Genomic DNA, 23,661 nt, shown 5'->3' on the forward strand with positions numbered 1-23,661 from the left:
CTGGGGCTCCATGCAAGATCTCACCTCGTGGGGTCTCAATAATCCTAAGAAAGGTGAGAAATCAGCCCAGAACTACACGGGAGGAGCTGGTCAATGACCTGAAAAGAGCTGGGACCACCGTTTCCAAGGTTACTGTTGGTAATACACTAAGACGTCATGGTTTGAAATCATGCATGGCACGGAAGGTTCCCCTGCTTAAACCAGCACATGTCAAGGCCCGTCTTAAGTTTGCCAATGACCATTTGGATGATCCAGAGGAGTCATGGGAGAAAGTCATGTGGTCAGATGAGACCAAAATAGAACTTTTTGGTCATAATTCCACTAAACGTGTTTGGAGGAAGAAGAATGATGAGTACCATCCCAAGAACACCATCCCTACTGTGAAGCATGGGGGTGGTAGCATCATGCTTTGGGGGTGTTTTTCTGCACATGGGACAGGGCGACTGCACTGTATTAAGGAGAGGATGACCGGGGCCATGTATTGCGAGATTTTGGGGAACAACCTCCTTCCCTCAGTTAGAGCATTGAAGATGGGTCGAGGCTGGGTCTTCCAACATGACAATGACCCGAAGCACACAGCCAGGATAACCAAGGAGTGGCTCTGTAAGAAGCATATCAAGGTTCTGGCGTGGCCTAGCCAGTCTCCAGACCTAAACCCAATAGAGAATCTTTGGAGGGAGCTCAAACTCCGTGTTTCTCAGCGACAACCCAGAAACCTGACTGATCTAGAGAAGATCTGTGTGGAGGAGTGGGCCAAAATCCCTCCTGCAGTGTGTGCAAACCTGGTGAAAACTACAGGAAACGTTTGACCTCTGTAATTGCAAACAAAAGCTACTGTACCAAATATTAACATTGATTTTCTCAGGTGTTCAAATACTTATTTGCAGCTGTATCATACAAATAAATAGTTAAAAAATCATACATTGTGATTTCTGGATTATTTTTTTTTGGATTATGTCTCTCACAGTGGACATGCACCTACGATGACAATTTCAGACCCCTCCATGATTTCTAAGTGGGAGAACTTGCAAAATAGCAGGGTGTTCAAATACTTATTTTCCTCACTGTATCAAGTACCATGGTATTACGATCTGAAACCATCTCTGTACCATGGTTCCATTGCAGTACTTTTCTGTCAGTGTCTGTCCTTCACAGACATGCGCCTATAAGCACTCGCACACACACGCATACTCAAGTAATAAAGCTCTGTTAGCGAATGACTGACATGTCTAAGTCCCAGTCTTGACAGGAAGCGGATGTTCAAGTGTTGGCAGCTCACAGGAAATCGATTTCAAGTCATCAAACTGAAGTTGCAGTCGTGTCTTGCAGCCAGAATAATCCATAGAGCAACACAAACACTTATTAAAAGGCTTTTTAAAGTATTTGAAATCCAAGTATATCCATACAACGGAATATTACGAATTCCAAAGTACTTTTTTATTCACTTATAGTCGCAAAGAATTAAAGTAAGACAATGTTTTGTGGGTAATTAATTGAATTTTATATATATATATATAAAATTGTTTGAAATATTTTGGGGGAAATGTTTTATTGTCTTAAAAATGTCTTTTTCTCTCTCTTTTCCAGCGGAGGAGCCTTTTCTTATTCTTGCTGACCACCATGAAATCAGAAAAATCAGTCTGGATGGATCGAACTACACTCTTCTTAAACAGGTATGACAAGTAAAGCTCTCTAAAACAACTTTCTTCTTGTACAATTGTTAAAAATCTCTTCTAATTGTCATTTTTGTGCTCACAGATGCCATCCGGTGTAGATTAAACTCATTAGCGTGTTCCCATAACTCCATATTCCCATGTAATTTCATAAAAACACACATGCTCAGAGCATATGGAGATTAATGTAGACATACCATCCAAATGCTCAGAGGGAAGCACAGTATCAAGAGCCACCTGTGATGCTTTATAGAAATTCACAAGCTCAACTTGAGTCTGAAACAGCGTTTTAGACTCTTGATTGGCGTGGATATAGACGCCTGGGAATATTTGCATGCGGAAAAGGTCATATTGTGACTGGAATCATAACTATTCCTTATTAAATGTTCATGAAAAGTGTCAATTATGGCTCCTTTAATCATTCCTAACTGGTAAATATATCATCGCCGTAGTTGATATTAATGAACACAATCAGTTATAGTCTTTAAATCTGTATGAAGCCCCTTGTCAGTGCAAAAGGAACCGTGACGGATAAGGCTTTGAAGGGACCGTCGGATAAGAACCCCTCTCACGGCCCGTGTGTGAAGAGATTGAGCTGCTTGCTATCGAAGGAGTAGTTAAAAATGCACGCTTGGGTTGATTCATCAGTCAGAGACTCCATCAGTTTGATTTAAAAGGTCTAGTCCAGCAAATTAGATCTGAACGCGGCGGGTGGTTTTGAGACAACGAGGCAGAGCGAAAGGAGAATGTGAGAGACCCCTACTGAGAAAGTGATTGGCTCCGGTCTTAGCAGTGCATGATGGGAAGTTTCTGTCAGACGGAGGAAGTCTCGCTCTTATTTTTAACGAATGTAGTGAAAATAAAAAGCCAATGATACAGGTATCGAGAAAGCGGCTAGACGATGCTATAATGAGTCTTGGACTTGCTGTTTGATGTTGTTTTTTTTGTTTTTTTTATTAACTTTTATAAAGGTCTTTTGTTTGCTTAAATGAAATAGTTTGAATGGATTTGATGGATTTGAAAACATCAAATGATTTAGAGACGTGGCCTAGCAAATAGTGTTCATTGGCTTGCAATGTTTTCTGATTGTAAACTTCTCCATCGCTTTCTGTCCTCTTTATACTTACTTTCTCTTCAATTTTATTAAATTAAATTAATAATAAATGACATTATTATATTATAACAATTTTTTGAGTGCTATTACATTTGAAGCATTTAAATTCATTTAATAATTTAAAGTTTTTTCTGTAAAAATTGGTAGACAGTGAACAGAAAAACTGGAAACATTTTAATTAAATTACATTAAGCTCTAAAACCTTATCTAAAATCAAATAAAAATACAAAATTAATAGTTATGTTCAGTGATATTGTAGTATTATTTATATACTATTATATTATTTATTAATCATTTGAATTAGCATTTGCTTTGATATTTTAATTCCAGTTTAAGTTTTAGTAATTTTATGTGCTTTTTTGTTAGTTTTCATTTTTAAAATATTTATATTTGGTCTTATATAGCTCTTTAGTCTATATTTAGTACTTCGACTTATTTTCCTTCAGTTACTGTAGTTGTCAATTTTCATTTTTTAAGTTTTAGTTTTTCATCTAATATTTATATTTTAAAGTTTTTATTAAAGACAGATGGCCTGGATCTCACTATTTCAATATTATTCTTCAGGTGAAGTGCAAAGTGAGAATGTATCCACTATTCAAAATATTTTTTTATCCCCTTACTGAGTCTCTCTTTAAATCCCATATGTCAATCTCACACTCTGACTGTCTCTCTCTCTTTGTCTTTCTCTCTCTGCAGGGACTCAGTAATGTCATCTCTCTAGACTTTGACTACAGGAAAGAGTTGATCTATTGGATTGACACTAGCAGACCCAGCGGACGCCGAATAAACAGAATGCGCCTGAATGGAAGTGACCTCAAGGTACATCCATGAGAATGTGTGTGTGTTTGTGCTAAATTTACTCTTGAAATCACCCAGAATTGCCCAGATTGACATATGCAAATACCCTCTGCCCCTGGGTAAATTTGATTCACGTCACCTCTTTACGGGGGCAATTTATATTGTGTAATTGATGGATTCCAATAGGGAAAAAGCAGACACTTTCGCATTACTCCAACAAATAAATAAAAGCTTATTTGATTTTTTTCCCCCCTTTCTAAGAATAACTGGTATTTCTGGTATGAAATGAGCCAGGTTTGCAATGACAGACAGTCCAATGTGTGTGTATGTGTGAGGCTGTATGTCTACTCACTTCACTTCATCAATGCCCTTGTGTATATTACTCAGGGCAGAAAACGGGCATAGTGTGCCAGCCTTGCCCTGCTGGGCCGCCAGAGCTCGTTATGTTTAATATCGAGCCATAATGGCTCATTAAGCTTGATTGAACTTTGGATCTTGAACTGATTTATGATCGTTTGCTATAGTACAGAGAGAAAAGAGAGAGAGAGAGAGACCTTCTGCGAAGGCAATGAAGTTAGGTGATAAAAGCCACTCTCAATGTTAGAGTTAAAGGCAAAATGAATCCATAGATAATGGGGCTTTTTTTCATAGGACATTGATGAAAAGAATATGATAAATATATAAAACAAAAGATTTAGAGAGTGATTCAATGACATTGCTGGGGTAGTTTGCATTGCTTGGTAAAAAAAAAAAAAAAAAAGCTCTTTGCAAATGCTTTGAATGTATGTAAATGTGTTTGGAATTCTTTTGTTAGTTTTTTTGAAAATTCTTCACATTAATGGTTTCATCTTAAATCGCTTACTTCCTTACTATATAGTAGTCCAAAAACAGTATGTGACAAAAGTAGTACATTTCCGAATTCACAGTACTCATAAAAGTGTAGGCAAAAAGCACCCTGATGACCTACTACTTCCAGCGAGATTCTGAAGTGTGCATTTGATGGACACTTTACTTTCCCATCATGCCACGGGAGAGGATGAATGGAAGCAAAGTGACGCAACTGATGCTGGTAGGTCACATGATAATGACAGCAAAATACTTTTAAGCGGTTATGAATTACTTATTCAAAATATGAACCTACTCAAAAGAAAGAATGCAATTTCGGACCCAGCCAATGATTTTTAATAAGATTAGTTTGATATCAGCGCTGTGAGTATTTTTAAGCAATCATGTCTGCTTTTTTATTTTAATTAAGCTTAAATGTTATGTAAATTATGAGAATTGTGCCATGCAAACTAATTTTTTTGGGGCATGTTTGCGTCATTACCTGATTTGCATACCACATTTTTTGGAAAATAAGTGACTATAAGCTCCGAGTCACATTTTTTTTTTTTTTTTTTTTAATACATTCCTAAATAATGATAAATACCAGTAAATAAAACAAAATGTTTATAAACCGTGTAAACATGTATCTTCATTCACCTCACTCCACAACAAATTCTTTAAATTTAAATGAAAAATGTAAGTATAAAACAAACAGAAATTATAGTGACATTCATTATAAACAACTTTTACTATTTACGGCAAGCCCAGACAAATTTATTTAAATCGAAACTGAAACTACCGGCGTGTGGGAGTCTGGGAGATGCGCTATCCAAATGAACTTGGGCTCATGTACCTCTTTCACTCAGCACAAATGCTTACCATTAATTGCATTACATAAGTCTTTGGAATACAAGTCGCAGAATGTTTCAGATGATAAATGTGACTTAGAATCTGGTGCTAAAACATCATAGAGAGCAGGTGCAAATAATTGACTTCACATAATTGAATTCATCAATCTTGTTGCTATTTGTTGCTTTCCCAGTTCAAAATTATATCCACTTTCACACTGTGGTGTATTCCTAACATTCACCTGAAGATGCTAGTTTTCCTGATGAGCACAGCATCAAGAAAACCTGTGATGTCAAAATTCATCACGGCTAGGCTAGTTTTAATTAGCGCTGATGGTACAACCCAGTCTGAGGCAAAATGTCTTTAATGTTCATCTCTAATGTTCATCAGCTTGCCGAATGTTACTCTTACTCTTAAAGCGCTAGGCAGGGGGCACCAGCAACCAAGAGCGAAAATGATTAAAAGCACGGGATTGTCTGCCAGCTGGGAAGAGTATTGTTTATGCCAAACAGGCAGTTTCTGTGATCAGTATGAGAAGTGAAATGATGTGAAGAGCATTTTTTTTTCGTGTAAAACTTCTTCATTTTGGAACTTTTCTCGTCATTTTCTGGGAGTTTGAAGTGCCGTTAATGAGAAGTTATGTAGCCTGCTGATAATAAGCAACGTTGACTTTTATTTGTTTTGTTCGAGAAAACATAGACTACATTTTATCCAATGTTTATGTCTTTATTGAATGCTGTTGTTGTTGCAGTCGAACGCTGGCTAATGTGCTGGCTAACTGCCATTCTTAGCAAGTGAGTGCCAGAATTGGGATTATGACACAAATTTATGTTTGTTTTTTGTTTGTTTTCCTTTATTCTGTTAAATAGTAGCATTTGAATTCTACTACTCTTCTTGATTCTACTTACTTTTATAAGACTATACGTCAGCGAGCAAAATACAGTGCACAGCTGCATCTCACACTTGCCATTCTGAGCTTTCCTTCCAGGAAGCGTTTGTTCCCTTCGGTGCTAGCTGTGGATAAATCCATGAGAATAACCAGCCAAAAGAGACCAACTGTGCTTGACTGGTGTTTTCTCAGGTGGTTCACAGGACTTCAGTCCCTAGTGCTCTCGCTGTCGACTGGATAGGCAAGAACTTGTACTGGTGTGACGGCGAGAGAAAGACCCTAGAGGTGGCGAAAGCTAATGGACTCTACCCGACCGTACTCCTGAGGTCAGGATTGAGAAATCCAACCGCTCTGGCTCTCGACTCTCTGACGGGGTAAATGATGCTTAATATTGCTTATGATCCGCAATCCCACAATACCTTTAAGAAGCATTGCACCTTTTAAAGCCACATTTATTCCCATGGGGCCTTAGATATGTGTTCTGGATCGACTGCTGCGAGCAGTCCCAAATCGGACGGATCGGGATGGACGGCAACAAGCCACGTGTCATAATTGATACAGAAATACGTGCTCCCTCAGCCTTGACCATTGACCACATCAACAAAAGGATCTACTGGGCTGATGAGAACCATATCTTATTTTCGAATATGGATGGGACAAAAAGACACAAAGGTAAGCGTTGCCTCGTCTCGTATCAAATCTCGTCTTGTCTCGAATTGTCCTCGTTAAGATTCTCTTAATTCCAATTTCCAGTCCCCATCAAGGACACAGGTGGCGTAACCGGTCTCGCATTGTTTGAGGACTTCATCTACTGGAGCGACCAGAAGTCGAAAACCCTCAGCCGCTCTCACAAGACGTCCGGCGGCCAATATACTGAACTCCTCAGCTCCTGGCAGACCATTCGAGACATTAAAGTCTACCATCCACTCCGACAGCCTGACGGTATTACAGCGAGAAGCTCTTCTGTCAGCTTGGATAAGTCTTCAGGGCTTAGAGTCAGGACTTTCATGTTGTTTTGGGCTTGTTTTTTTATTGTTTGTTGTTTGTCCTCAGTGCCAAAGCATCAGTGTCAGGTGACTAATGGAGGGTGCAGTCACCTATGCCTCCTTTCCCCTGGTGGGGGATACAAGTGTGCCTGCCCTACACACTTCTACCTGGCAAACGACAACAAAACCTGTCTGTCTAACTGCACCGCTAGCCAGGTGTGACTTACTAATTACTTCAGGAGCCTGAATTTCACTGTAGCTCAACTACCAATTATATCCAGTGTGCTACTCGATAGTTGTTAGTTGTTCAAAAGATTATTTCTCTATGTGTGTAGTTCCGCTGTGGTACGGATGAGTGCATTCCCTTCTGGTGGAAATGCGACACAGTGGACGACTGCGGAGACGGATCCGACGAGCCGGCAGATTGCCGTAAGTAACCAAACTTGTTGGCAAACAGCAAAACTGAGAAATACCAGTGAAAAATACGTCATTATAACACATTGTAGTGTCGTTACAACTCACAATCTAGCAAGCTGCCTACCTAGAGAGCCTTTTAAGGGATAGTTGGGGAGGTTTATATTACTTGTATGTACACTACCTCGCAAGGCATTTTCAGACTAAAGACATTTTTGCAAGCTAGGCATAAGACATGCTAATCATGTATTTCATTCAATAATGTTCAATGTACACTGTTTTACAGTGTATTAATGTTGCGTTATCTTAACAACATGCTAACATTGCATTCTGCTGGAATCGGTTCTGATTTGCTTCTTTGTTGGTAGTAGACAGCGAGAAAAGCTCTCAAGGTTGAGATTGTTAACAGAAAGGAAAATGTGAATCTTTAAGTGACTCCATCAACCACCATTTCTTTAAATTCAGCTGAAAGAAAGAAATCCTTTAGACACTTAAGGCATTTCTTTCATGAGTTGAGAACAGGAACATCTTTTTGTCACCACTTATTCCTGTAATTTTCACTGCCGGTTCATGGAGCGATTATTTTTGAATAAAGATTAGTCTGTCATCAAGGTTATATTCAAGTGTATTGCATATCCCATTGAGTGAGTCATTTGTAATTTAGCAGGGCTTCTTTGATTGAGAGATGAATTGTCTAATTTACTGCGAAGAGCTGCAGAAATGGATTAGGTCGTAAAGAAGTTGGTATCTCAACTATCAGTTTATTGCATATTGAGATGTTATAGAGATCAAACAAAAGACATTTGCATGTGTTCCAGGAGAAAAAATTATTTCTGTACAATGTGTCTGGCTTTTTGTCTGTTTTATCTCTGTCTTTCAACTTTGTTTCGCTCATTTAGCTGAGCGGTTGATCATTTACTTGTTTATTCACTTGTTCTTTGTTATTACTTTGTTCTGTTTGTTTGTCTGTTCATTCGTTCATTCCCTGTTTTGCTGTCTTTCAATTGTTCTGTTTGTTTGTTTGCTCACTCTTTGCTTTTTTGTTTATTTGTTCATTCTGTTTGTATGTCTTTGAATATTTATGTTTGTCTGTGTCATTTGTTTATTTACTTATTTATTCGCTTGTTTGTTCAGAATTTTTTTTGTTTGTTTGTTCATTTACTCGATCTGTGTTCTTTGTTCGTTATCTTTCAACCTTTGTCTTCATTTCATGTAGTCTTAGTTTTGTTTGTTTGTCTTTCTGTCTTTCATTTTAAACTTTTATTTGTTTAATTTTTTTTGTCTTACCTTTTCTGTCTGTCTTTCTTTCATTTATTTTTTTTACCCTCTCTTTCTTTTTTGTTTGCTTGTTTATTGTTTATATTTCTTTCCTTCTTTCTTTCTTTCTTTCTTTCTTTCTTTCTTTTGTGTATTTACCCATTCATTCACTTATTCTTTGTTTTATTCTTCTGTCCATCTTTCTTCTCTCCATTTCATCTTTCTTTTAATTTGTTTGTTCATTCAGTCATTATGTGTTCTTTCTTCATTACATTTGTTTGTTCATTATTTTCCTTTCTTTCAACCTTTCTTTCAACATTTTTTTTCTTTCAACCTTTCTTTTGTTTGTTTGTTTATTCATTTGTCGTTTCTTTTGCTCGCAGCGGAATTTAAATGCCAACCCGGAAGGTTCCAGTGCGGAACGGGTTTGTGCGCCCTCCCTCCCTTCATTTGTGATGGAGAGAATGACTGCGGAGACAACTCAGATGAAGCCAACTGTGGTAATTATAGATTGATGGATGGATAAATGGAGACCAAGCATAATGCCGTATGATGTACAAAGATTGTTTGCATATGCTTTCAGACTCCTATATCTGCCTGTCTGGCCAGTTTAAGTGCACTCAGAGACAGAAGTGCATCCCTATAAACCTGCGCTGTAACGGACAAGACGACTGTGGAGATGGTGAAGATGAAACTGATTGCCGTAAGAGACAATAGGACTCCTTCTTTCTCTCTTTCAGGTTTGAAGTGGACCGACCGTGACCGTGTTTGCATTTTCGCTTGTTCCTTAAAAAACCTCAGCAAAGCTAGATTTCGCTTCAAATCTCTTTCTGTATGTCCTCAGAATGTATTTATTGGCCTGTGAAGGTCAAACTCAGATTCAACAAAATGTTTGAAAAGTTTAAATCAGTTTATGAGCCTGGTAAACCTTGCCGAAAGTTTTATTTTGCTTTCTGATTACTTTCCGGCAGAGCGCTTTAGATGCAATTACTTGAAGGAAATGTAGGACAGCTCTGACAGCAAGAAGAAAGGAGTGAAATGAGTAAAGAGAAAGCAATGTAGCCTTGCTAACCAGGAAGCTTAGAAGCTATCTTGTGTCACTTTCAGAAATCAAGCAGGAGTAATCGTTACTTTCTACGATGGTGATCGAATCCTTGTCCAAATGCAAGTCTTATTTTAGGTGGCAGTAGAGAAGAAGGAGACTGGCAGAAGTTAATACTCTCGCTCAGATCAGAATCCTTCATTTGAAGCCACAGCAGGGGCCTAATTTCTCACTCCTCCCTGGAGTCGAGCATCTGGCTGGGTTTTGATAAGACGCCCGGCTCTGGTACGCCCCTTATGGGGGAGCGAAGAAGAGAAGCTGTCTGTCTTCTCCGAGAGAGAATCAGAAAGATAGAAGTTAAAAACGAGGAAAATCATTAACAGCATTGCATGGGACGAAGCCTGGAGGGTCCCCAGAACTCTAAGAGGCTTTTGAGGGGGTCTGACAGTGTCTTGGATCCAGGGGAGCTGAGCTCAGCCCAGGGCACTGATTAGCCAAACAGAGGGAGGGTTTAACAGGGATAATCGCATATGGAGCATGGCATTAGAGGCCGGCTTTAGACCTCCCCCCTCCGAGGAGGGAGAGCGCTGTGGGTCAGGATTGCCGCTTGTACCGCCGGGAATGCCGGATCTAGGCTCAGCTTAGCGCTCTGAAAACAGAGATGTGAGGGGAAAGAAACTGTGGTTAGTTAGACCACCTGGGCACAATCTTGTTTGACTTGTTTTATTATGAATTAATCGTGCTTTGCAATGTTTAAAATGTTCAGAAATGAATCCAGGTGAACCTTACAAAAACTCTCCAGGGATATGTTTTATATTTGAGCCATAATTTAAATTCAAATTCAAAAGAAAGCAAGCAAGAACATGCATTATGTAGAAAATAATGGCCATGTTCATGTAGCGATATATCATCATGTAATTAAAAAGAAAAAAAAACACGATAAAGTTACAAGCACCACTAACTTCTCAAGGAGCGTTGTGTTTTACCATATTAACAGTCAGCACCAAAAACCCTCTATAAGAAATCCTTACTCTTAATTCCTCTCATTTAAAGCTCCACCACTACAGCCATCAAAGCAGCACTTGTGTGCAAATTCACCTCCTTATATACAATCAATTGCTAGACAATCACTGTCGGACTTCAAACCACCTGCTGCGAGCAATGTTCCTGCTATTACGAACTATCCATGAGTTTATTTCTGAGGTGTTGTGGGGAGATTAAAGGACCGCATTCTGCAGTCTGTTACTGATTCTTTATGGCTCTACTCCCTCCTGGTGTTTCAAAAAGTGTAGAGTAGAATAAAGCTCAGCAACTTTCGAATACGCATAAAACACTTGAGATTATTCTGTGGTTTATCTTCTCAAAGTTTTGATCACATGATGTCCTTATTTCTCCAGCCGAGAACACTTGCTCGCCGTCCCAGTTTCAATGCAAGACCACAATGCACTGCATCTCCAAGCTGTGGGTGTGCGACGAGGACCCCGACTGCGCCGACGGCTCGGACGAGGCCAACTGCGGTGAGTCCGTCGACGTCATTACCTCACGCTCATCATCACGTCCAGAAATATCCTCGTTAAAATGCAGTGCAATTTTCTGCAAGTCAAAACTCCTAAAACATTCCATTTGCTTTAATTTTGCACCGACTGTTTACCCAGAGGGCTGACTCAGATGAATAAAGATAGCTTTCATAACAGAGTTCTTGGAGTTCTTACTCCTAATCTTGAGGTTTTGTGGATAAGCTAGTGCGCTAAGAGACGTTTTGCCGAAACTGTCCAACCAAGCGCTAATGTGTTCTCAGGGCGAGGGTTGTCAGGTTGCATTGTGTTTGCTTTATGAGCAGCTAACCGATTAGCCTTCTCCATTGGGCCCAGAATGGAACATTTAGTGTACCATAATTATGCAGATTCTTTGGTTTTCCTCACTTTTTAAAGAGCAATGTTCTTCTGTAATAAGAACTGGATTCTCTTTGGCTTGTAGACAAAGTGTATTGTTCTGGGGAAAAGGTTCATTGATTGGATGTTGCTCCTTGAGAAGTATCAACTTTAACTTGATGCATAGTGCTAAACTGTAGATTTGAAACTCATGCTTTTCCCCATTATTTATTATTTCCCCATGTCAGACAGAGAGAAACATGCATATAAGAATAAGGCTACATGAGAGGTGGTCTTCATTCCAGATTTCTCTGTTCCCCATTTCTCTATCATGCCAGCTGTAAATGGTTTCTTGGTGTTTCTCTTTCCTCACACCCTCATCTCTATGTTTCTCCTTCCTCTCACCCTGTCATGCCTCGATGTTTCTGAGTCAGTATAGTAAAGACTGAGCTTATATACACCACTCTGGGACTTACTACTTCCTTGTAAGGTAGAAAAACATGTTGCTTATGTTTAAAAATACACATGGTACAATCTACTTTCCATATTAAGAAACTATCCTTCTGAGTATTTGTGGTACATTTGCATCAGTTTAAACATTCATTTCCTTGTAGAGAACAACCAACTGTACACATTTGATGCATCATCATCAGTGGAACATCTCTGCTCAGTGAACGTTACATTGCACACATACCTCTAGCAAAATATATAACTCTCCCATATCTCTAATCAACACACATGTACAACTGACTCTGACTCATAAAATACATTATGAAATTATTATGAAAATGAATAAAGAAAAATAATACAAAAAGTCTTCATAAACTAATGATATGATACTTTAATAAACATAAAAATACATGCCACACATAAATATTGTGTAATATTTTTTTTAGTTTGTAATTAATATAGTTAATAAATAGTCAATAATATAGTCTATTAATATAGTCAATAAAATAGTATAACTATCATATTTCAAATCTAATTACTTCAATAAAATAATGAAAATATGTTTTATATATATTTTCATTATTTTGTGGCAATTTATTTTGTCTTCATGTTATTGCTAGTAACGTCTCTCAATTCAGGTTTGTAACGGCAAGTACAGTATGTGGCATTTTGCCGTGACAAATTGACTTGTAAATCGTTTTAACTTTATATCAATCTGAAACACTTTTCATAAGTGCTGTCCATTTTGTGTCCAGCACTGATTCTTACCATTTACCTCTCCAAGGGAACACTCTGGCTTTCATTACAGGGAACGTTTAGTGCACCGCAAGAAGAATATTAGCTGAAGTTTGTGATTTTGCCTTTTGGGACTTTCAAGAAAGTTTTCCACTGCAGAATTCTTCTTTAAAGCATATCAAAGCTTTCTTAGTCACCAAAATATACATTTAAATGATTTATTAGACATAAAGCTGCCTGGTAGGGTACAATGAGACGAAAATGCACTGCAAAATTGTATATATATATATATATATATATATATATATATTAACTAGTTTTTTTATTTATTTGTTTTTCCTGTCATAAAGTTTTTAATTAAAATAATTATTTTAATCATCATTTAATTTTGTTATAACTGTATACTTTAACATTACAATATATTATTTATTTATTTATTTTTATTTAAGAATAATCCTCAAAAGGCTTTAGTCCTCAAAGAGGTTATTTTCTTCTGTAACGATGATTGCTTCTCCGTGTGTGCTGGAATAACGTACGGAAATCCTACGGAATTAAATCTTGGACGATGTTGTTATTCTGGAAGATGTATTTCCCTAGGTACTCAACACACTTGTGCACTTATATCATTGAGAGGATATAATGGAACATTCACATTTACCCAGCATAATACTGTATTGATCTTTAAACATGAGGATCTTTTCTAAGCGCTGAATGTCTATAAGCTGAGTGGAGCTTCATCTTCTAAATAATCAATAACTTACTTACATCTCATTGAAAACAAGTCATTTCCTAACAAGATATTAAGATGAAAAGCATTCACGGGGGAATGCATGAGATTCAAAGAAGACATCAATAGGGCGTATTGATAGGTTGACTGAGATGGAAGGGGGAACAGGACTTTTAATGGACATCGACATTGGAAATGGATTTTCTTGATTAGAATCCAGGGCTCTTGAGATAGTTTTTTTTTTTTTTTTTTCGTAATTTCGCATAGTAATTAAAATAATGAATTGAAATATTGAAATTAATTTTTATATTATTAAATAATTATTAAAGTAATCAGACAAATTATGTAAATATGATATTATTGTTAAATATTAATTATTAATACATTGTATTATAGTTTTATTTTTCAGTAATTTTTTAGTATAATTTTGGATTTTGTACCTTTTGGGTTTTTAAGAAATATACATTTTATTAATCTTTTAGGTTTTAGCCTATACTAAAATGTAAAAATGATACAAAATGGTTTTAGCATCAGTCATTTATAAATATTTAATACAATTATTATTATTATTATTATAGTAGTAGTAGCTGTAATAATAATAATAATAATTAATTCACGTTAATGATTTTTATTAGTAGTAGTAGTAGTAGTAGTAGTAGTAGTAAAACATATAATATATTTGATTGTTCTAATAAAAAAAAAAAGTCTAATATAAATGTAATTAAATTTTAGCATATACTACAATATAATACAAAATATAATATCAGTATTTTTTTTATCACATTCTCTCTAATTACTGCTATTAGCATTGGTCATTGAAAAATGCATATTACATAATACATGCATAAATACTTAATTTAGTACATGATACTACAAATAATTTAGTTTTTTGTCCTAATTCAAAAACTTGTTTTTATTATTTAGTTTTGCATTAGTTTATTGTAGTAGGTTTGTAATCAGAAGAGTTTTTTTTTTTTTTTTTTTTTTCATCATTGTGTTCCAGTACATTACTGCATGCTCTCATTGGTTGCTCTGGCTTGAATGGCTGAGAGCTGGTTGGATGTGTTTTCCTGTGTCACAACTAAAGATTAATGTTGTTTCAGAAGAATGGATCATTGGACTGAGCTCTCATGAAACATTCAGCATGCTGCCTCGCTCTGACGTATTGAACACCGCTCTTATTTTGTTGGATGTGGCTTCTCACATCACAGCATGATCCTATTTATTTATTTTGAATTATTCACCATGATCTGCCTCACGTTGGCAGCACGTCGGCGCAATCTAATTAGCCAAACAATGAATTCATAAAACATATATTGGTATAATCATTCTCTATTTAGTTATAATGAGCAAATCTCTCTAATTTTACCAACCTGAAGGTGATTTGAGACCTAAAGCTATATTGGGGACATATCTTAATATTCCAGCAGTGTTCTTGTCAAATTAAAATTCTCTTAATGTCATTTTAAATCGGGAATTAGCACTCAAACACAGCATTGTGATTGTCAATTAATCATGCATTATGTTCTCATCATCTCTCAAGATAGTTGGATTAGTCGTCGCCGACATTCAGATGAGGGGAAATTGCATTCCTGATTTCCTGTCCTCAAACGAGCTCGGATTAGCATGTTGATTATTTTAGAAAACGGAAGATTTGATTTACACCATTGTGCTTTTGATTCAGCCTTGTGAGATCCTAGGGGAGGGGGGAGGGGGGAGGGGGGGATAGTGTTAAATTTATGTTAAAAACCTGGCAGATTGCCGGAAAAACATTAAACGTTAGTAAACATTTACTAATAAAATATTGATATACCAATCTATGTGATAAGCTGAAAACCATCACCATCACAAAAATCCTCATTTTCTATGAAATATTAATTAAATTTAATTAAAATTAATTAAATTTAAGTGTTTTACAGTCTGAATATTGTGGGGGGAATTTTTTTTTTAAAGTAAAACATTATAGTTTAGTTTATCTAAGCTAGTTCAGGATCCCTATTTATTTTACATAGTAATATTAAGGAGGAAATTCAAATGGACTGTTTGTTTGTTTGCGTATCCAGATGAGAAGACATGCGGGCCGCATGAATTTCGCTGCAAGGACAACAACTGTATACCGGACCACTGGAGGTGTGACGGCCAGAGCGACTGCAGCGACAATTCAGACGAGGAGAACTGCAGTACGTGCTTCTCATTTAACTTTTTCAAAGTTAAGCTGTGAATAGTTTAACAAACACTTCCTCTGCAGATGATGCTGTCTAGAACTTCAAAAACATTAGGAAAACTAAAGAAAGCAGTTCATACAAATATTGTTTGTATTTTGTTTTGCTGGTGTGTTTTGTTAAGTGTAATTGTGCTGTGATGTGTATTGTTTAGTTTAGTTTCATTGTTTTGTTGAATTGTTGTCTTATTTAGTTTTGTTGTTTTGTTATGTTTTATAGTTTAGTTTCTTTGTTTTGTGTTTAGTTTCATTTGTTGTTCTGTTGTTTAGTTTCACTGTTTCGTTGTGCTGTTGTTTAGTTCACTTTTTGCGTTTTAGTTTTGTTGTGCTGTTGTTTAGTTTCACTGTTTTGTTGTTTAGTTTCGCTGTTTTGTTGTACCGTGTTAAGTTTCACTGTTTAGTTTTGTTTTGTTGTGCTGTGTTTAGTTTTTGTTGTATAGTTTTGTTGTGTTGTGCTGTGTTTAGTTTCACTGTTTCGTTGTCTTGTTTAGTTTTGTTGTGCTGTTTAGTTTCACGGTTTTGTTGTTTAGTTTAGTTTTGTTGTGCTGTTGTTTAGTTAGTTTTGTTGTTCAGTTTAGATTTGTTGTGCTGTTGTTTAGTTTGTTTTGTTGTTCAGTTTAGATTTGTTGTGCTGTTGTTTAGTTTGTTTTGTTGTTCAGTTTAGATTTGTTGTGCTGTTGTTTAGTTTGTTTTGTTGTTTAGTTTAGTTTTGTTGTGCTGTGTGTGTTTAGTTTCACTGTTTCATTGTTTAGTTTAGTTTTGTTGTGCTGTGTTTAGTTTGTTTTGTTGTTTAGTTTAGTTTTGTTGTGCTGTGTTTAGTTTCACGGTTTTGTTGTTTAGTTTAGATTTGTTGTGCTGTGTTGTTTAGTTTAGATTTGTTGTGCTGTGTTGTTTAGTTTCACTGTTTCGTTGTTTAGTTTAGATTTGTTGTGCTGTGTTGTTTAGTTTCACGGTTTTGTTGTTTAGTTTAGTTTTGTTGTACTGTGTTGTTTATTTTCACGGTTTTGTTGTTTAGTTTAGTTTTGTTGTGCTGTTGTTTAGTTTGTTTTGTTGTTCAGATTAGATTTGTTGTGCTGTTGTTTTGTTTGTTTTGTTGTTTAGTTTAGTTTTGTTGTGCTGTGTGTTTAGTTTCACTGTTTCGTTGTTTAGTTTAGTTTTGTTGTGCTGTGTTTAGTTTGTTTTGTTGTTTAGTTTAGATTTGTTGTGCTGTGTTGTTTATTTTCACGGTTTTGTTGTTTAGTTTAGTTTTGTTGTGCTGTGTTGTTTATTTTCACGGTTTTGTTGTTTAGTTTAGTTTTGTTGTGCTGTGTTTAGTTTGTTTTGTTGTTTAGTTTAGATTTGTTGTGCTGTGTTGTTTATTTTCACGGTTTTGTTGTTTAGTTTAGTTTTGTTGTGCTGTGTTTAGTTTGTTTCGTTGTTTAGTTTAGATTTGTTGTGCTGTGTTTAGTTTGTTTTGTTGTTTAGTTTAGATTTGTTGTGCTGTTGTTTAGTTTGTTTTGTTGTTTAGTTTAGTTTAGTTTTGTTGTGCTGTGTTGTTTAGTTTCACGGTTTTGTTGTTTAGTTTAGATTTGTTGTGCTGTTGTTTAGTTTGTTTTGTTGTTTAGTTTAGTTTTGTTGTGCTGTGTTTAGTTTGTTTTGTTGTTTAGTTTAGATTTGTTGTGCTGTTGTTTAGTTTGTTTTGTTGTTTAGTTTAGATTTGTTGTGCTGTTGTTTAGTTTATTTTGTTGTTTAGTTTAGATTTGTTGTGCTGTGTTTAGTTTCACCGCTTCGTTGTTTAGTTTAAGTTTGGTGTGCTGTTGTTTAGTTTCACGGTTTTGTTTAGTTTCGTTGTGCTGTGTTTAGTTTCACTGGTTTGCCGTTTTTTGTTATGCAGTGTTAAGTTTATTTGTGCTGTTTAGATTGTGCTATGTTGTTATTTTAGTTGGTGTTTTGAATTTTTTCGCCTAATTTAGTTACATTGTGTTTTTATTTTGTTTCATTGTTCTGTGTAGTTTAGATTTGCTTTGTTGTGCTGTTTTGTTTGGTTGTGTGTTGTTTAGATGTTTAGTTTAGTTTTGCTTACTTCATTGTGCTGTTATGTTTACTATAGTTCAGTTTAATGCAGCGATCATGCCACAATCTGCGTGTCGTCTTTGACATCTGAGTGCTTTGACATTTAAATACATGCAGCTTTCACATATTCCTCTTATCACGCTTGGCAACTAGACATACTGTACTACACAGCAGGGTTTCTGAAAACAACAAAATTGGATTCATATCACGCTCCGCAGTGTGTGTCACATAGATGCTGGGTCTTCAGAGAGAGACTTATAAGCTAGGGTGATGTGTCTGTGTGTGGCAGTGTGTGAGTCATCATTTTATTTAGTACATGAGTTTCAAACAGTGTCCAAATGTGCTTCATCATTGCGCTCTTGAGTGTATGTGTGTGTGTGACTGTTGTCTCAAATCTCCATGTTTATTCCCTATTTCATTCCCTGATGTCTGGGTCATTATGTAGACACAGAACAATACTCCACTAGTCAAAGAGCTCCTGAAGCCCAGTGGATCTCATCACACTTCGACCGCGTCTCAAGCCTCTTGCCTCGCACTTTCAAGCGCGAGTGTGAGAGAATGAGATTGCCTGTTGATTGCTGTGGAAGTTTACGTGTCGGCCGAGGTAGTGATTATATCAATTTTCCTGAAATGCAGACAGGTATTTTTCTTGTCCTCTTGGTACGTTGCTAACTAGCGTCCACTGGAGTGCAGCTGTATGTTTTTGTCAGCTCTGTGACGTTGATTGACAGTTTAGCGGAGGAAGTGTCCCACTGAATGGCAGAATCGATCTCTCACCCTGATCTGCAATTTGTTTTTAATGGTTGCTCCCGGCGTCGGCTCCCGTGATAAACAGCAATGTTTGTTTGCCATCGCTGTGGTTTGTTTTTTCTCCGTGTTTGGGCGTGAGCTCTGTCCATTCATTTACTAGATTACTGAGCCTCTGCCATCATTTCTTCAAAGTTTGATGATGTAAGTCACACTCGTTCCTGAAAACATGGGCATGATTGCCACCTCATTGATACTGCTTCCCTTTCCTTTTCCCTTGCTGTTCCACCTTAACTTCCTGGTGCTGTTCTTCCTCTTCTGTTTTACCTTTTACTTCCTTTTCTTTCTTTTTTTACTTTTCGTTTTTTTACATTTTCCCTTTCCCTTCCCATTCCCCTTCCTTTTCCTAGTGATCATCCTTTTCCCCTTCCTTTTCCAATCTGTTTTTCCTTTACGCCATTTTACTTTACATTTCCTTTACTGCATTTTACTTTACATTTCCTTTCTTTTTAGTTTTACTTTTATTTTACATTTTCTTCCATCCTCCTTCCCTTTTCTTTTCCAATCTCTATTCTTTCACCTTCCTTTTCCGTCAAATCATTCTCTTCCTCTCTTGTTTCCCATCTGTTTTTCCATTACTTCCTTTACTTTCTCATTTCCTTGCTTTTTCCTCTTCTTTCTTTCTTTCTTTCTTTCTTTCTTTCTTTCTTTCTTTCTTTCTTTCTTTGTACTTCATTTTCTCTCTGTCTATCTTTCATAGTTTCATTTGTTCATTTTTATCCTCCTTTTTTATTTTTCCATTCATTGTTCATGTTTTTTTTCTTTCATTCATTTGCTTTGCTTATTTGTTTGTTCTGTACGTTTTTTTTAGTTCATAGGTAATTCATGCATGTTCTTTCTTTATTTCTGTATTTTATTCATTCTATCTTTCTTTTGTTTGTTCATTCATTCACTTGTTCTTTGTTTGTTTTTCATTCCTTATCTGTCTTTTGTTTGTTTGTCATCTGTGTTTTAATATCTCTGATCTTTTTTTCTCATTTGTCTGTTCATTCACTCATTTTATTTTACAGTTTGTCTGTATATCTAGCATTTGGTCTTTCTTTCTAATAAAATTTTTTTTGTCTGTTTTTCTTTTCTGTCTGTTGTTCGTTTGCCAGTTCTGTCTGTCTTTTAATGCCTGTTTGTCTGTTTCTTTGCTTGCTATTCTTCCCCTTTTCCTTTCCCCTGTTTTTCCTTTTGTTTTGTTTGGTTTAATTTTCTTCCTTGTTCCTTCCCTTTCCCTTTCCCTTTCCCTTTCCCTTTCCTCTCTGTTTTTCCTTTACTTCATTTTCTTTTACTTTGCATTTTATTTTTACCCTTAACTTCTCCTTTCATTCTCTTTCTCTTTCCTCTTCTTCCTCCTGTCCTTCTTCTCTTTCCCCTTTTCTTTTCCTTTTTAATCCTATTTTGTCCTCCTTTTCCACTTCCCTTCCTTTGTCCTTCCTTTCCTTTGAAGTTGTGCTTAAAACTTTAGAGGGTACACAAAGTACTCGTAACAAATCAATGTCAGTTTAAAGCAACTGTTGTCTCAGCAATGTTGTTCAAATATCAACAATGTCTTGAATGTTTCCCAGCTGTCACGTCAGAGGTGTAGATTTTATGAGCTTTTTCCTCTCTCTCATCCTTTCACTACCAGTCTCTCAATCTCTTTCAATTAAGAGCAAGCTCTCAGATCCCTCGCTGATACATCACAACAGACACTAATACACACATGTTATGTATTCATGCACTATCAGCGTGCAGTGTTTCCCTAGAGGACGTTTTTAACAATCTTAATGAACACGGGCTACTGATGAGTGTTTGTTAGACTCAAGCTCACGTTTTATCTACCTGAAAGTGTCTATTTATATACAACAGGGTCTATTTTTGCATGGATGAGATAGAAAATAGGACTCAAATATTGTCACCTACTAATATAGAGATGAATTTCCGCTCTGAAGTGTGTGTGTGTGTGTGTGTGTGTGTGTGTGTGTGTGTGTGTGTGTGTGTGTGTGTGTGTGTGTGTGTGTGTGTGTGTGTGTGTGTGTGTGTGTTCAGCCTGGTGTATTTGCTCACTTGCTGAATGGTAGTGAAAACAGACAGGCTGTATTTCTCTTCCTCCGTTGGATTCACCTTGGGAGCCTCGCACAGAAACATCAGTGGGAGATATAAAGGCTCTGATTGGGTTGTGGAGTGGTGATGTCAGGGCTGATAATAGAGTTAGAGGAGTGACACAGCAGCACTCACTTACTGTGATCGAGGAGATTTGTGCTCCCCCTATTCTTTCTTTCTTTCTTTCTTTCTTTCTTTCTTTCTTGTATATTTTGTTTGTTCATTCTGTCAGTTTTTTTGTTCTTTCATTTGTTAATTATGTCTTTCTTTACTTGTTTAATTAGTTTGTTTTTCATTTTTGTATCTTTCATTTGTTAATTCTGTCTTTCTTTACTTGTTTAATTAGTTTGTTTTTCATTTTTGTATCTTTCATTTGTTCATTCTGACTATCTTTCATCTCTCTTTCTTCTATGAATCTTTCATTTGTTCATTCTGTCTGTTTTTTGTTCTTTCATTTGCTTGTTTCTTACTTTCTTGTATCTTTTATTTTTCATTTGTTTGTTTGTTCTGTGTATCTTTAGTTTTTTATTTGTTTCTTTATTACTTTTTATATCTTTTATTTGTTGATTCTTTCTTTTTTTACTCCTTCACTTTCAGTTTTATTTATTTTAATTTGTGTGTTGTTACTCATTCTTTTTCTTTTCTTTATTTCTGTCGTTCACTCGTCTTTCTTGTACTTGGCCTTTTTTTCCAAATTGTTGTTTTCATCTGTAATTTATTTTCTTATTCTGTCTTTTGATCTTTAATATTTCATTAGTTTTTTTGTTTCTTATTTTTTTTTGTTCATTTCCTTTGTTTCCTTTTTTTGTTTTTCTGTCATTGATTTGTTTGCTTCTTTTGCTCATTTAATTGTTCTGTATGTCTGTTTTTCTTTAGTCATTTTATACTTGTTCTTTTTGTCTTTATTTCTGTCTTTTATTCATTTTATCTGTCTTGTCTTCCTTTTATTTGTTTGCATTTATTCACTTCTTTTTCTCTTTTTCCTCCTTTTGATGTCTGTCTTCCATTTCTATCTGTTGTTTGTTTGCCAATTCGGTCTGTCTTGTTTTTAATTTGCTTTAACTTTCTCTATCTCTATCTCATTTTCACATTCTCTCTGGCATTTCTTAGGCTTCCTGCCAAATCTCACCAAAGGAAGTCTGGATGTGTTCATAACAACAGAAAAAACTGTTAGCCATTTGTTTGTTTGTTTTACTGCTGCCAAATGCTTATTCAGCTTGCACAGCCCACACTCCAATTTCTAAATCCATTTATGTCTTTCTCTTTTTAGAGCCAGTGACATGTAACTCAAAAAATTTCATCTGCGCCAATGGAGAGTGCATCTCCTCACGCTTCCGATGCGACGGCGACTTCGACTGCACCGATAACTCTGACGAGGTTTCAAGAACCACATTCGTCAATCACACCATTAACACACATGGCTAATCTCATTCCTGTTAAAGTGCTGACATCCTGCACGTATTTTCAGAGAGGCTGTGAGAGCCACTGCTCAGAGGATCAGTTCCAGTGCCTGAATCATCTCTGTATCTCAGTCAAATGGCTCTGTGATGGACAGGAAGACTGCAAAACCGGGGAGGACGAGGCCAACTGCAGCCCTGCCAACACCGCCATGACAGGTTAGCTGCTTTCACACGCTCCTTAAATAATGCAAACGGATCCAGAGCCCATCAAAGCTGGTCCGAGACAGCTCCTATAATCACATGTCATCGAGAGGACATCTTTTATCCAAAGGGAATCACAGCTCTCCAACTACACAATAGAGACTGGAAATCTCTGCACGACCTCAAACCCTGTGACGCTGCCTTCATTTATAACCACTAAGCCTCTAACGCTTAAAACTAACAGCAAAATGACCCCACATTTGTCATCCGCTGCTACCGAACCGCATTTAAATGTCACACTAGGATTTTCGTCCCAGGGAACGGCTTGTTCCTCCCTCATCGTCAGTCCTTTGAGTCTAAATCTGCTGCTAAAGTACACTTAGTGCAAGTACCGTACACCTGCTAATACTCCAGCCCAGTTTATATTTTATAAGAAGTCGCTAGAAAGAAGTATGTTTTTTTTTTTTTAAGTGCAACCAGAACATCTACAGTACCTGTACCGCTTTCACTCCAAAAATAAAAGGCAAAATATCTTCCTCTCATCTCCCTTTTCATGTCTTCTTGAGGAACAGATGGCAAATCCACTTACTCAAGATGGATTTTTAATATTCACATCCTCTGTGGTATCAATAGCCAGATACGCTCCTCCCCAGAGCTTTCAAGTCAAAATCAGATCTATTTAAGACACAAGCACAACCTCCAGACATGTTGAGCTATATATACAGTAGTCAACATTTGAAGTGGATCAAAAAAGTTCATCAAAGTTGTCCTAAGACAAGAACGGGTATTGTTCAAAATGAAAGCTTTTGATCCACCTCAAATGTTGACTACTGTGTGTTATATAGTGTTGAGTTACGTTACTTTTGCTTTATTTTCTCACCTGGGCTGAGCTTGCTTGTTTGTTTTTTAATAACAAAAAAAAGTTCTATTTTTGGCAAATGTGAAAGTCCTTTGACACCAAAAGTGAAATGAACAAGCCTCAGGCTAAAAGAAATGCAAATTCACGGCAAATTAAAATTAACTTGCGGTATTTATTTGAAAAAGTAACTCAAATATTTTGTTGTGCAAAACAAAATGCGTTACTTTTACTCGTTACTTTAAAAAGTAATCTGATTACGTATCGCACGTTACTTGTAATGTTACCCCACCACTGTGTCTGTGTGTGTATTCCTTTTTTAATTCATTAATTTATTCTAAAACTTCCATCTAAAGCTAAAGAAGTCAAGAATACTCAAGAACTCAGAATTATGCATTTTCCAAACCTCAACTTCATCTGTTAT

The 23,661-nt window shown here is 36.4% G+C and overlaps 1 protein-coding gene across 1 annotated transcript in view; it reads left to right on the forward strand.

The window, feature by feature from the left end:
• The window catches only part of lrp1ba (low density lipoprotein receptor-related protein 1Ba), a 170,999-nt gene that overhangs the window by 112,758 nt on the left and 34,580 nt on the right, over window positions 1-23,661 (forward strand). The window contains exons 53-65 of the mRNA XM_084116360.1: window positions 1,588-1,673; window positions 3,484-3,606; window positions 6,341-6,522; window positions 6,621-6,820; window positions 6,902-7,090; window positions 7,202-7,350; window positions 7,470-7,563; window positions 9,189-9,305; window positions 9,389-9,508; window positions 11,245-11,364; window positions 15,694-15,810; window positions 22,051-22,157; window positions 22,249-22,396. Of these exons, the coding sequence (XP_083972486.1) occupies window positions 1,588-1,673; window positions 3,484-3,606; window positions 6,341-6,522; window positions 6,621-6,820; window positions 6,902-7,090; window positions 7,202-7,350; window positions 7,470-7,563; window positions 9,189-9,305; window positions 9,389-9,508; window positions 11,245-11,364; window positions 15,694-15,810; window positions 22,051-22,157; window positions 22,249-22,396 (1,752 nt within the window). The remainder of the gene's footprint in view (window positions 1-1,587; window positions 1,674-3,483; window positions 3,607-6,340; window positions 6,523-6,620; window positions 6,821-6,901; window positions 7,091-7,201; window positions 7,351-7,469; window positions 7,564-9,188; window positions 9,306-9,388; window positions 9,509-11,244; window positions 11,365-15,693; window positions 15,811-22,050; window positions 22,158-22,248; window positions 22,397-23,661) is intronic.

Source organism: Abramis brama, assembly GCF_963993115.1.
Source record: "Abramis brama genome assembly, chromosome: 6".
Classification (NCBI taxonomy): domain Eukaryota; kingdom Metazoa; phylum Chordata; class Actinopteri; order Cypriniformes; family Leuciscidae; genus Abramis; species Abramis brama.